This window comes from Arvicanthis niloticus, chromosome 4, assembly GCF_011762505.2.
Source record: "Arvicanthis niloticus isolate mArvNil1 chromosome 4, mArvNil1.pat.X, whole genome shotgun sequence".
NCBI lineage: Eukaryota > Metazoa > Chordata > Mammalia > Rodentia > Muridae > Arvicanthis > Arvicanthis niloticus.
This window is the reverse complement of record NC_047661.1, coordinates 8,461,591-8,474,297: the sequence shown is the minus strand read 5'-3', so window position 1 is coordinate 8,474,297 and position 12,707 is coordinate 8,461,591. Positions and strand designations below refer to the sequence as shown.

The window sequence follows — 12,707 nt, the reverse complement described above, 5'->3', positions numbered from 1 at the left end:
TGATTATAAGGATGCCTTATTTTTTATTTTTCTTAAGTAGCTTGTCTTGTCTTTTTATTTATACTTTAAAAGACAGTTTTGTTTATTTATCTTCTTGGCAAACCAATGAGTTTGATTTGGTTCCTTATAGGAGCATGGATGGAAAGTCATTTATAGGTATATGAGAGTATCAGTGGCATATGATATCAGTGGCTTCATCACTATGGAAAATGCCATTCCCTCTCCCAGCAACCATTAACTGCCTATAAATTCTTAAAGAGGGGTGGGGCCAGGTGAGACTCTTCCTCTCACTCACTCTATGAGGGGATTTTGATGGGCTCAGTTTGTATAGGTCTTGTGCAGGTTATCCCAGCTGCTGAGTGTTCAAGCATGTAATGGCCAAGCCCTGCCCAGAAGTTATGACCAGAAGACATGACATGCTATGCCTTCCTTGTCTCTTGTGTTCCTTCCACCCTTTATTCCATAATGGTGTCTGAGCCTCCACTGAAGTGACAGAAAATTCAACAATTACTTCCTGCCCGCTGCCCATTTGTGAGTTTCTGCAATAATTCTTGCACACTGCAAAACATATATTGTGTTTTTAACTGGAAGTCAGCTCTGAGTGAAGCAGTCATATTGTGTGGTTTCACTCACAGCCTGATCACTGATAAACATACAGACAATGGCTGTTGAATTCTTGACTGGGTATTTGACTCAGAGACGTGAAGATCTATCTTTCCAGATCTTTCCAACCTGGCAGAGGACATTTCCTGATGGCAGATGTGACTACTGTATAGGAGAAACATAATGATCATTTATCATTAAGACTGAGATCTCTGCCTGGGCTTGTGGTAAAATGTTCTTTAGTCTGTTGGTAAGGATCAAACCAGGTGACTTCCTTGCTAGTCAGCCAGAATTCTTCTCACTTAATTTTTCTTCAGCTAATTTTCTTTTCTTGAGTATCCCTTTCTTCTGTTAAGTGCTTAGAATTGGCAATAGTCAACAAATCTAAGTCTTGTTAGCTCTAAGTTACTGGTTCAGCAGCTAAGAGTTGAACCATTTAACAGGGGTAGCTTTGAGAGGCCCTGTAAAGCAAAATCACTTAATATGTGTAGGCCTGGAGTAGATTCAGTACCCAAAACTTGATGGTTTGGAGCTAGTCATAAACCAGGAAAGCAGACATAGAGTCCAGTCATGCATGTAAAGGCCTCTGATTAATAGGATACAGCTCAGATTCACATGTGTTTGGGTCTGTGACTCACAGGACAAAGGGCAAGCTTATCCATGTTTGGATTCGTGACTGATAGGGTACAGAGTAGTTTCATGCATATCTTGGTCTATGATTGACAGGATACAGGTTCATGCATGTTTGATTCTATGAACACAGGGTGAACTCATGCATGAGTGTACACACACACGATAAATAAACAAAATATAAATTATCATTAAATGGATTTGATGAAATATTTTAAAAAATTGACAAAATAATTTACCTCCCAATTAATTCTGTGTATGTGTGTGTGTGTGTGTGTGTGTAAAATGGTCTCCTGTAGTCTCTTGTATTTCAATAGTTTGTCTCCAGGTGGTAGCTCTGATTTGAATGTTACTGGAACCTTTATAAAGTTAGGTTTTATCAGAAGAAGTGAGTCACTGTGATGTGGGGAGCCAACAGAAGGCGGCTATCATCCTTTCAGCCATCTTGAGCCATATACCTTGACAAGAGACTTGATTACATTAGCCTACAACAGCTGAGCACACTCTGATAATATCTTGTTTTAGATACCCAGAATCTTTCCTTGGGTGTGTGAGACTTAAAGGTGTGTGACTTAAGGGCATAATTTAGAGATCAGCTTTAGAGATAAGACCTAAGGGCATGGCTTAAAGGTGTGACCTAAAGGCATGGCTTAGAAGTAAGACATATAAAAGGCAAGAGGCAGACAGAAGAAAGCAACAGATTATTAGGCACTTGGAAGTACAACTTGGAACTAGGAATTAGGTTACAGAGTACAACTTGGAGTTAGTTATTAGGCACCAGGCACTTGGGAAGAAGTAACTTGGAACTTGGAGGCACTAGGGACTAGGAACTAGGGACTAGGAACTCAAGACTAGGGACTTGGAGAGAAGAAGAGAGACTGAAGAATAAATGGGATTGAATCACACTCTGGTCTCTGTTTTTTGAGTCTGTCCTCACTCTCTCTTTTGCTGAACCCTGACCCGTGGACCAGAGCTGCTTGGGGCAGTGAGTGCTAACAAGTTAGTCCCCAAAGCTTTTGGCAGTGCAGGTTCCAACATTGATAGAGTGGTCCCAGACATTTTGGCCCCCAAGCATGGACTAGAGCGGCTCTCAATACTGTGGGTGGGACTTGAGTTTTTTTTCTTTTTATACTTTGGCCCAACTCTTGACCATTCTGGGTTTCCTCAGAAGTGCTGCCATGCCACCTACTGTGACAGACTCTATTTCTCAAACAGTGAGCAGAAATAAATTATTCCTTAAGGTGCTTCTTGTTGGTGGAATTTGTTCACAGCATGAGAAAAGAAACTATGTACAGAGAAAACTCATCTTTCCCCTGGCAAGGCAGATATGCAGCAAGAAAGGCTAGTGAGTCTTTAGTCCTGCATCTGTGTGAAAGCAAGGGATGAAGAAGCTGGCTTGGAGGAAATGAGACACATTGCTAAGTGATAACAGTTGTGGGAAAGGTGGTTGGGATCGGGAGTCAAGAAGTACATACAGCTCAAACCAAGAGCTTCTACTGAGCTGCAGCTAAGTTACCGCAGAAGGTAAGCAAGAAAGAGCACACACGTGCACTGGAGCTCACAGCATTCTGCTACATAGAGGGTACTTGTTTCTCAGTTGGACTGATCTGGTCTTTCTCTTTCTTCTTTCATTTTTTCCAGTATTTGGGGAGTAAGTCTAGGGCCATGTATATGTTAAGTAAATGCTTTACATCTGAGTTATAGTCCCAGCCCACCTACCTACGTTTCTTTCTTTCTTTCTTTCTTTCTTTCTCTCTCTCTCTCTCTCTCTCTCTCTCTCTCTCTCTCTCTCTCTCTCTCTCTTTCTTTCCTTCTTTCCTTCCAGACAGTCTTGATAAATTACTAGTGCTGGGCTTATGTCTTACTTACACTTTTATTGTTGTAATAAGGTACCATGTCCAAGGCACTTTACACAAGAAAGATTTTGTTAGGACCTTATAGTTTCAAAGGGTTAAAATCTCTGATTGTTATAGTGGTGAACATGGCAGCAGGCAGGGTGCTAAGGTGGTAGCTGAGAGCTTACATTTGATCAACAAGCATGAGGCAGAGAGACTAAGCATCATCCCACCTTCACACCCGCTCCCCAATTCTCCCCAAACAGTTCCATCAACTAGAGACTAAGTGTTCAAATATATGAGTCTATGGAGCCATTCTTATTCAAACCACCGCACCTGCATTCATTTTGTAGCCCAGGTTGGCCACGAACTTTCAGCTTTCTTGTTTTAGCCTTCTAGATATTGGGCTGATAGACAAACCTATGTCACCAGTCTTTTTTGTGTGTGTGTGTGTGTGTGTGTGTGTTTAGCATTCAATTTTATTAAAAACACATAAATGGAATACAAAAATATACTTATATCAATATAATGCACAGAAATATATCTTATTTAGAACGAATAGGTTCAGTACTGGGTTACATTACAGAGATTCCAAAAATACCTTAATTTATATTATATAGCAAAAAAAAAAAAAAAAAAAAAACCCAACAAGTATTCAATCTCTCAAGATGACTAGCATCCATAAAATGGCCTCCCTCAACACAGAAAGCATAAGTATCAAATTTATAATTATAATAAGCATTCAATTTATACTGGAAAGACAAAAATGTTCAAGGCTTTGTGAGAATATACATCTATTTAGAGTTTGAGTATTAATCGGACAACTTTATCTCTCACGTCAGGGTCACTGTGGTCTGCTAAGTTTTGAAGTTTCTGGTCAAACTCTTTTGCCTCCTGGAATATGGAAATAAGTTCAGACTTAGTGAACATTTCCTTAGTAAATAGCTTTGCCCTTTTTTTGAATTGGAAATTTATATTCTCAAATATTTCAATGATATGAAGAATATTAGCCTTTGACTCATTCTTGTGAAAGAGAGCAACCAGTGAGGACAGTACTTCAGCACTGATCAGTTCTCTTATATTGGTTTGATTTTTTGACAAACACAGAATAACTCTTAAAATCTGAAACTTGATTTTGACACTTCCTTTGTTTAACAGTGAGATGAAATAGCGAACATAATAGACAACCACGTGGTGATAGTCAAATTTCATACTCAAGCTCACTAACAGCTTTAGTTCCTCCACTTGCACAGAGCAGTTCAGAGGACAAGAGAGTATGTCCCTACAAACTTTATTTACATGTGCTTCAGCCTCTTTCACTTCTTCAGGGGCATCAGGGTTGGCATTTAAATCTAAATTTCTATGGTATTTTTTAGCATTTGGATTATTGAAAAAATTTTCAATCATAACAGTAATACCAACATCATGAACGACATCTTGAGTGAATGGGTGAGCAGGACTGGTGCCCATTATCACTGTAGCTATCTCATGAATAAACGGATCCCTAGTTAACTTAAGTAGGGCAACAAGTTTTTCAAACTCAACAGGCTCTAAACTAAAGGTACGTGATTTACAGCAGCAGGTCTTTGGATTAGGTCCATACTTCTCTTTTTCCCGGATCTGGTTTTTTAAATCAGCTAAAGTCTGGAAGTAAGGTCCACCATAAGGTGGAATCTTGGTCAAAGGTCGAATACCCAGAGGAGTTTTAATTAAGGTCGCAACCAGAGTCCAGTTCCCTTCTGGAGGTAAAGACGGCTGGGGTTCCTCAATTGGGACTAAGACAATAAACCTGCCCCTTAACCATGCTGCAGCTTTTTGCTTTTTTTTTTTGGTTTTTTTTTAAAGTAAAGTCGAATGTATGGGGGGGGGGGGCGGGGTTCAGGTTCTTCCTCAACCTTTGGTGGGGGCTGATAAACTTGAAGAGCATTTTCTTCTTTAGGCCAGAACCAGGACCCTACACTAGGCTCTTCTCCAGTCCAAAACCAGGAACACACATAATCTTCATCCTCATCAGTGGTGTTGATGACAGTACTAGCCTTGTCCCCAGCCCTGGGTCTGACACAGACCTCTTTCTTTGTTTCAGACTTGTGCTTAATACTACGCTTATCAGTAGCTTTGGCAGAGCCCTTGACAGATGCCTCAATTCCACTGTCAACCTTGACTTCAGACTTGGTTACAGTAATGACCACAGATGTAGACAAAGCATCTGACTTGGTGTGAGGTACTAAACCAGGCTCTGCCTGAGCCATGACTCTACTATTAGTCTTATCTTTCTTTTTTTTTTTTTTTTACTTTCCATGTCACAGTCTTGGGCTCAGTGGAACTTGCTGGCTGTGTCCTGGCCACTGCTTGATCCCTAGACTCAGCCTGGTTTCCCCATTCTTCCTTTGGTTCTGCCTTAACCGCTTTATTGGTCTGACTCTTGGCTTTTCCTTTAGCATTGACAGGGCTATTGGTTCCAGGTTTTGAGGAAGCCCCCGACTCTTCTCTAGCTTTCCTTTTAGTTTTAGAGCCAATCATGGTTCAAGAGAAAGACAATGCTAAATATGCCCCTATCTCAGCCTTGCCCGAAAGTCAGCCCCAAGTAGATGTTTTCATATAAAGTCCAGGAGTCATTCAGGCCCCTTTCCAACTATAGTTTCTGCCAATCATATAAACAGCACGCTGAGGAAGCTCACTCAAGATAAAGGATAGCTGTGCTTGGGCGCAGGCCTGTGGAGGGTGGTGCTCTTCAGCCACTCCAAGGCCATCAGACCTGTCACTGAAGTTGGACCTGTGCTTGTCTGAAGGAATTTTCTCCTTCTTTCTCTGCTTCCATTGGCGACAAGTCCTGCAGCAGATCTGGCAGACCTATTCTTGCAGCTTTTCCCCACTGTACAGAAATCAGGTCAGTTTTGTTTATCTTCTCCCCTCCCCTTTTGATCTGACGTGATCTGACGCCCTGTTTTGTTTGAGTCCAAGGCTGTTTTCTTATTTGCGTTATCTCAGGTGGCGTCTTGCCATACAGAAAGGAGGCAGGCAAACGCAACCAGCAACCAGGCGCAGGGAGCAGAGACAAGAGCGGCGGCTGTATTTAAGGTGAGAGAATGATTAGCAAATTCTCTCACCTTTCGGTACCCACTCCTACCTCTGGTCTCTCACGAAGCCACTAAACATCTCTACATCCGTATGTCACCAGTCTTAACTATTTGCCTCGACTTTTTTTTCCCTTTTGGTTTTCTTGACACAGTTTTTTTTTTTTTTTTTTTTTTTTCCTTCTGTGTGGCCCTGGCTGTCCTGGAACTAGATTTGTAGACTAGGCTGTCCTTGAACTCACAGAGATAGATCCACCTGCTTCTGCCTCCCGAGTGCTGGAATTAAAGGCATGTGCCACCACTGCCTGATTTATTTAACCAACTATTATTCATGATTTCATAGGGCTTTAAATGCACCAAATGGGCAGCTTGCAGACATTTATTTGAAAAGAAATATATGTTATAATGTAGCTAGTGAATTTCTAAAGTGAAGGAAGGCGTGGATACATTAAATGAAATCCATTCCTTGGAGCCTAAAGCAACAGGCCCTTTTGCATTCATTGGAAGGAGAACCAACATTACATGGCAGGCAGTACTCACCAAGGGCAGGGCAGCCTGCGAAAGTAATACATTCAAGACAACTCAACTGGTAGAATGCTTACCAAGCTTTTATGAAACTGTAGGATCATCACATAAAAAAAGCATGGTAGTACACACCTGTTATCCTAGCAACTCAGGAAATAGAGGCAGAAGAATAGGAAGTTCAAGGTTATCCTTGAACAGTGAGTTCGAGACCAGCCATGGCTATGGAAGACCCTGTTTTGAAAACAAACAAATAAACAAAAGAAACAAAACAAACCTCGGGTTAATACTCTTAGGAAGGTGCATATGCTTGTCAGAATACCCTTTATATTCGTCACTTGGTCCCTCAGGCCATCTCTTCCTCATCTACACGAAGCTGAACTTGATTAGATTTTCTTAAACTCCAGATGTGATGACCTATTGTGATTTTTGTGACAAACTGAAGGGGACTCTGACACTTTCCTACAGAGCTTTTCTTGTCACCCCAGCCCCTTTTAAGTTTAGGAAAGCACCTTGGGTTTGAATTATACATAGATAGGGAAGTTTCCACTTTCTAAAATGTTTACTGTACAATTTTGTGTCTTACTAAGTTCTTAGGAACTGAAGAATGCCACCGACTTTTATTCAGCTATGTCTAACCTTCATGCCTGGAAGACAAGGTTTTTATACCTCCACCACAGTGCTGCTAGTTTTCTGTTAACACAGAGTGGCAGGTCCTTGTGAGGTGCTGGTCCTTTAGTGGGCTACTGCAGCGGTACGCATTCTCCTATTCATGTAGGCGCAGATCTCATCTCTGTTTAATGGGATGCCATTCTTCATCCATTTGCTTTAGGTATTCTCCATCTCTCTGGGCTGCTCCTTTCACAAAGAGTCTGGATATTTTTGTTCTTCTTTCTTGCTTAGCTCTGGTGTACTTCCTTGAACTCCAATTATGTGCCTGTGGCCTCTTCTCTTTCATCTGACCAACATTGTATTTATTGAACAGGGTGCATAAAGCAGGCCCGATTGCCCCAGCTCTCAGACTATCCAAATTTCCTATGAAAGTTCCAAGGGTTATAAAAAATAAAACAACAACAACAAATCGTTCAAGAAAGAACATTAAATAAAGTAGCCAGTTCTTTAATTCCACCAGAAAGCAAGACTGAACTTTGACCAGGAACTGCTCTGCAGCTCTGTGAAAGACAATGAAACTCATTGAAATGACACCTTAGAAAGATTTCTCGGCACTAACTATACTAAAATAGTGCAGGTTTTGTTTTTCACAGAAGCTATTTTAAGAATAAATTTTTTCCAGTCAGTCTTTTTCTCAGTGATGAAATGGGGGTGGAGCAGAGTCTGATTTCTGAGAGACAGCTGTTGCCAATTAAACAGAAATACTATAAAATCACATGTGGGTATTTTCCCATAAACACCAAGGAACCAAGGAGGCAGAGAAAGTCTCCAGGAAAGAAATTATTGAGGTCAATGTGATGACTAATCTTGGTTGTCAACTTGAATACCTGGGAGGAAGAACTTCTGTTGGGGAATTTCCTTCATCACATGGGCATGACTATGTGGTATTTTCTTGATGGCCAATTGGTGTAGAAGGGCCCAGCATACTGGTGGCAACGCTGCCTGTGGGTATAGCCCAGCAAATGGAAGGTCTTCAATAAACATTTGTTAGATGAATGACTAAGCATAGGAATAAATAAATCAATCTATGAGGGCAGAACAATCCGCCCCCCTTTTTTTAATGCTGAATAATTTTCATTCCCTGGCTGTATCACAGTTTATTCATTCATCTACCCAAAGACAATTGGTTGCTTTCAAGTTGAGACAATTATGGATAAAGTTTATATAAACATCAGTATGCAGACTTCTGCATAAATGGAAGCATTGTACACTTTTGGATAAATACCAAGTAGTATGATTGCTGGATTAAGTTATTAAGACTATGTTAGACCTGGTGTGTTGGTACTCACCTGTAATCCTAATACTCAGGAGGCTGAGGCAGGAAGTTTTGAAATTCTTAGATATTTTGGGCGACATGGTAATTTTCAGGTCAACTTGGATTACACAGCAAGATTGTATCAAGCACAAAAGCATGAGCTTCGGAGATGATGGCACAGAAGATGGAGTGCTTGCTGAGCAACCGTGAAGACTGGAGTTAGATTCCCCAGAATTCATGTGAAAAGGCAATGTGATGGCACACATTTGTAAACCCAGTACTGGGGAGACAGAGGTAGCAGGATCCCTGGATCTCACTGGCCACCCTGCATAGCCCAATCAGGGAGCCCAGGTCTCAGTGAGCAACCCCATCTCATAAAAGAAGGCAGAAAGCTCCTAAAGAATGACACCTAATGTTGTCTTCTTATCTCCACACATATGCACATACACACACACACACATGCACACATGCATATGTATATACCCCTCCATACACATCAACAAAAGAATAATAGTGTGTCTGTTAAATTTTGTGAGAAACTGCCAAGGTAGCTTTCAAAGTGGCTGTATCATTTTGTATTACCACAGTCATGTGTGGATACAAGAGTCCCTACTGCCTCATGTCCTCACCAGCATTTGGTATTATTAGTGTTTTGGATTTTGGTTATTCTGAGAGTTGTGTGGCAGTATCTTGTTTTAATCTGTGATTTCATAATGATGCGTGACTTAGCACATCTATGTCTTCATTATGTATTTGCATGACTTTTGTGAGATCTCTCTTTAGGTCTTTTGCTTATTTTATTTTTTGTTTTGAAAGTTATTAATATAGGGACGACAAAATGGCTTAGTGAGTAAAGCTAAGCCTGATTAGTTGAGTTCAATCCTTGGGACCCCACAGTAGAAGGAGAAAATTGCTTTCTTCAGGTCATTTACTGTCCTCCACATGCCCACTATGACATCTGTGTAGTGTATGTGTATGCAAGCACAGGTCAAGAAATGTAATGAAACAAATTCTACATATATTTTGGATGACAGTCTTCTAACAGAGTTTAGCAAGCATTTTTTTGCCCACTTTGTGGCTTGTCTGTTCATTCTCTTGATGCTGTCTATTTTCAAACATAAGGAACTTAATGAAGTCTAGTTTATCACTCCATGTTCCTGCCTTTGACTCAACCATCTGAACCATCATCACTCCCATCCTGTGAACATATCCTTTCTCATATTGTAGTTTTGAGATTTATATTTAGGTTTTGGATGCACTTTGATTTGCTTCTGTGAAGGCATAAGGCTTCTCTTGAGATTTATTTTGACATACAGATGTCCAGCTGTCCATCTTCCATAGCAAGAATACATTTACACATTTCTGAGACATTTCATTACAACGACTTCAAGCACTCTACATATTGGACTTGAAATTCCATGATGTTTTTGCAGCCTCTTGCATGAGCTTGGATGGTAATTTTCTTCCTTTCCTTCAACAATCCTCAGTGCACAGCCACTGGTTTGTCATTGACATAGCCTTCCATGAAGCCTGCTCACATCTGCCCACATCTGCACAGTATCCAATTTTCCTCCTGCTGGTTTCTATGTCTTGAATGAGGAGGTAGGTTTGGGAAAGCAGAGTTGGCTATTCCATTTGGTCAAAAAGAAGCCTGAAACTTGTTTGGAATATACTTTTAGTACCTAACAGACATTTATTTAATATCTCAGGAAGGGACATGGGTTGATGACCTGATACCACCCCACTCATGGCATTCCACTCCAAAGCTGCCCATATACTCTTAATTTTCCATCCCCATGTGTGAGTATGTGTACATGTATATGTATACATACATGCATTTGGGCACAGGTGTGTGTGTGCCTGGCAGGTACAAGTGTGTGCCAATTTGCATGTGTGCATGTACATGAAGACCCAAGGTCCATGCTAAGAAGCATCTTCCATTGCTATTCCACCATGTTCATTGCAGCAGGGTCTCTCAAGCCCAGAGCTATAAAACTACCTTCCAAGTGCCTGGATTAGAAGCTTATAATCAATGTGGTTTATTTATCTGATGCTGGGGATGGAACTTCAAGGTAAACAATCAGTTAACAGATCTCTACCGTCAGCACAGATCCAGCTTTACTGTATAATTTTTTTTTTGCTGTGTGCACTGTCGTAGTTTATTCCTAAACTGCCATTTGAACAGGTAAACTCAAGACTAGACTAGCTTTGGCCTCTCTGTGGGCTTAGCTAGTGATCTGTGCTAGGACAGCTGCTTTCAGGTCTACTGTATCATGTCAATAAGTCTAATGTTCAGAAACTCAGGACACAGCAATGTGCCATAGGGCACCCTCTCTCCCCAGTCCAAAATGACATCATAAGCCGAAGTCACTTCAGTTTTGTTTTTACTGTGGTTATTTTTTTTTTCCAATTTTCAGGAGATGTTGTGACACTTGTTTTCTTCTTTTTTAAAAGTGAAAATTCTTCTTTTTAATTTGAAGATAATGGCACAAATCACTAAAAAAGAAAAGCCTGTCTTATTGCTATAGGTCCCGAAAACCTGCAGGAAGAAGATGATGGTACTGTAGGATAAGACACCATGCACTTTTTCATGAGGTTGTATGATATGCTGGTGGATTGATTGACTTATTTTCTAAAGGTCTCTGACCAGAAGACTCAACAGGAATGGAGGGCATGGGGAGAAGATGAGCCACCCTCTAAAGAAGCTCAGTATTAACATAAGAGTCACAGCAGGAAGGAAATGACAAGGTAGTCACCAATACAAATAGAGTACTGTGGGAGAAAGGAAAAGCTTTCTCTTGAGAGACTCTGAAGTGCATGATGGGAGAAGTGGGCTTAGAAGGATGGGTGGGAACGGTAAAAGGGTAATTCTTGGCCAAAATGCTAAAAGCAAAGACTTTTGTGTTTTACTGAAGTATCTAGTACTTCTCAGAGACAGATGAAGAGAGAGAGAAGGGGAAGATAGAGAGACTGAGAGAAGGAAAGAGAGATAGACAAAAACAGAGTTGACAAGGAGAAGGACAGGCGGTGGGAAAGGAGAGGGACACTTAAGAGCATAAATTCATGAACATTAAGTTTCCTAAAGCTGTGATTTGTATCTTAAGTGTCCCCAATAGGCCTATGTTAGAGGCCTCATAACACTAGCTGGCATTCCGAGGAAGAGGTAGAACCTTCACATAGCCTACTAGGAAGAAGCTAGGCTCTTTGGGGTGTCTTTGAGAGGGGTAATGGCTGCTTCCTGTTTCTGTTCTGCTTCTTGTCCTTGTTAGGTGAGCACTATTCCCTACATTGTGCTCTTGCCACAGACAGACTCATGGCAAGAGGACAACCTACCACAGCTAAATGGCTCTGAGGCTGAGCCAGAATAGGAGGCTATCCTTTTAAGTTGATTGTCTCTATTTGTCACAGTGACATGAAGCTAACCCTGTTTATGTTTTTGGTGTTTTTTGTTTTGATATTAGAAATAGAGTCTCATGTATCTCAGGCTTGCCTCAAGTTCCCCATATAGCAAAGAAGGCCTTGAACTTCTGATCCTCTTGCCTCTACCTCCCAAGTGCTGAGATGTCAGGTATGAACCACTAGTCTAAGGATTAGAACCAGGGTTTCTGATATGCTAGACAAGTTCCTTATCAACCGAATTAGAGCCCCAGATGAAACCACCCCATTTATGTCTTCCCAGTTATACAGGAAGACAGATATTCTTCCTTTCAGTGTCATTTGGGTTGGGATTTACATCACTTGTTATGTGAGTTATGCTTACTCAAGATAAAATTGTACTGGAAAGAGAGTTTGGAGTCAGAATGCTGAAAAATTTAGACAGCATTTTCAAGGCATGTGTAACCACTTAGGTGGCTTGGTAAATCTTGAAATTATTAACGTATCTATGAGACTGAGCTAATGGCTACATGTAGAGATTTTATAGGAGAGAGAATACACAGGTGAGGAGTGACCATTTCCTGTCTAGGGTTTGAATACATGCCATGAAGCTAGTTAGCATCCTGAGTCAACCAGAATCTCATACATTAAAATATAACATTAATCTTTGTACAACTGAGAAAAAAGTCATTTGTGGGCAAGTTCCCATTTGAGATAGACCTGATTTGCATTATTACAATT

At 40.8% G+C, this 12,707-nt stretch overlaps 1 protein-coding gene across 1 annotated transcript; it reads right to left on the bottom strand.

Annotated features, from left to right (window-relative positions):
- Positions 1-3,763: 3,763 nt before the first annotated feature.
- Positions 3,764-6,161, bottom strand: LOC117707233 (armadillo repeat-containing X-linked protein 5-like). Its single transcript, XM_034500666.2, is given in 4 exon segments — positions 3,764-4,901; positions 4,903-4,944; positions 4,946-5,356; positions 5,358-6,161. Coding segments are annotated over 4 exon segments (1,719 nt in total). The 5' UTR covers positions 5,589-6,161; the 3' UTR covers positions 3,764-3,866.
- Between the last annotated feature and the right edge of the window lie 6,546 nt (positions 6,162-12,707).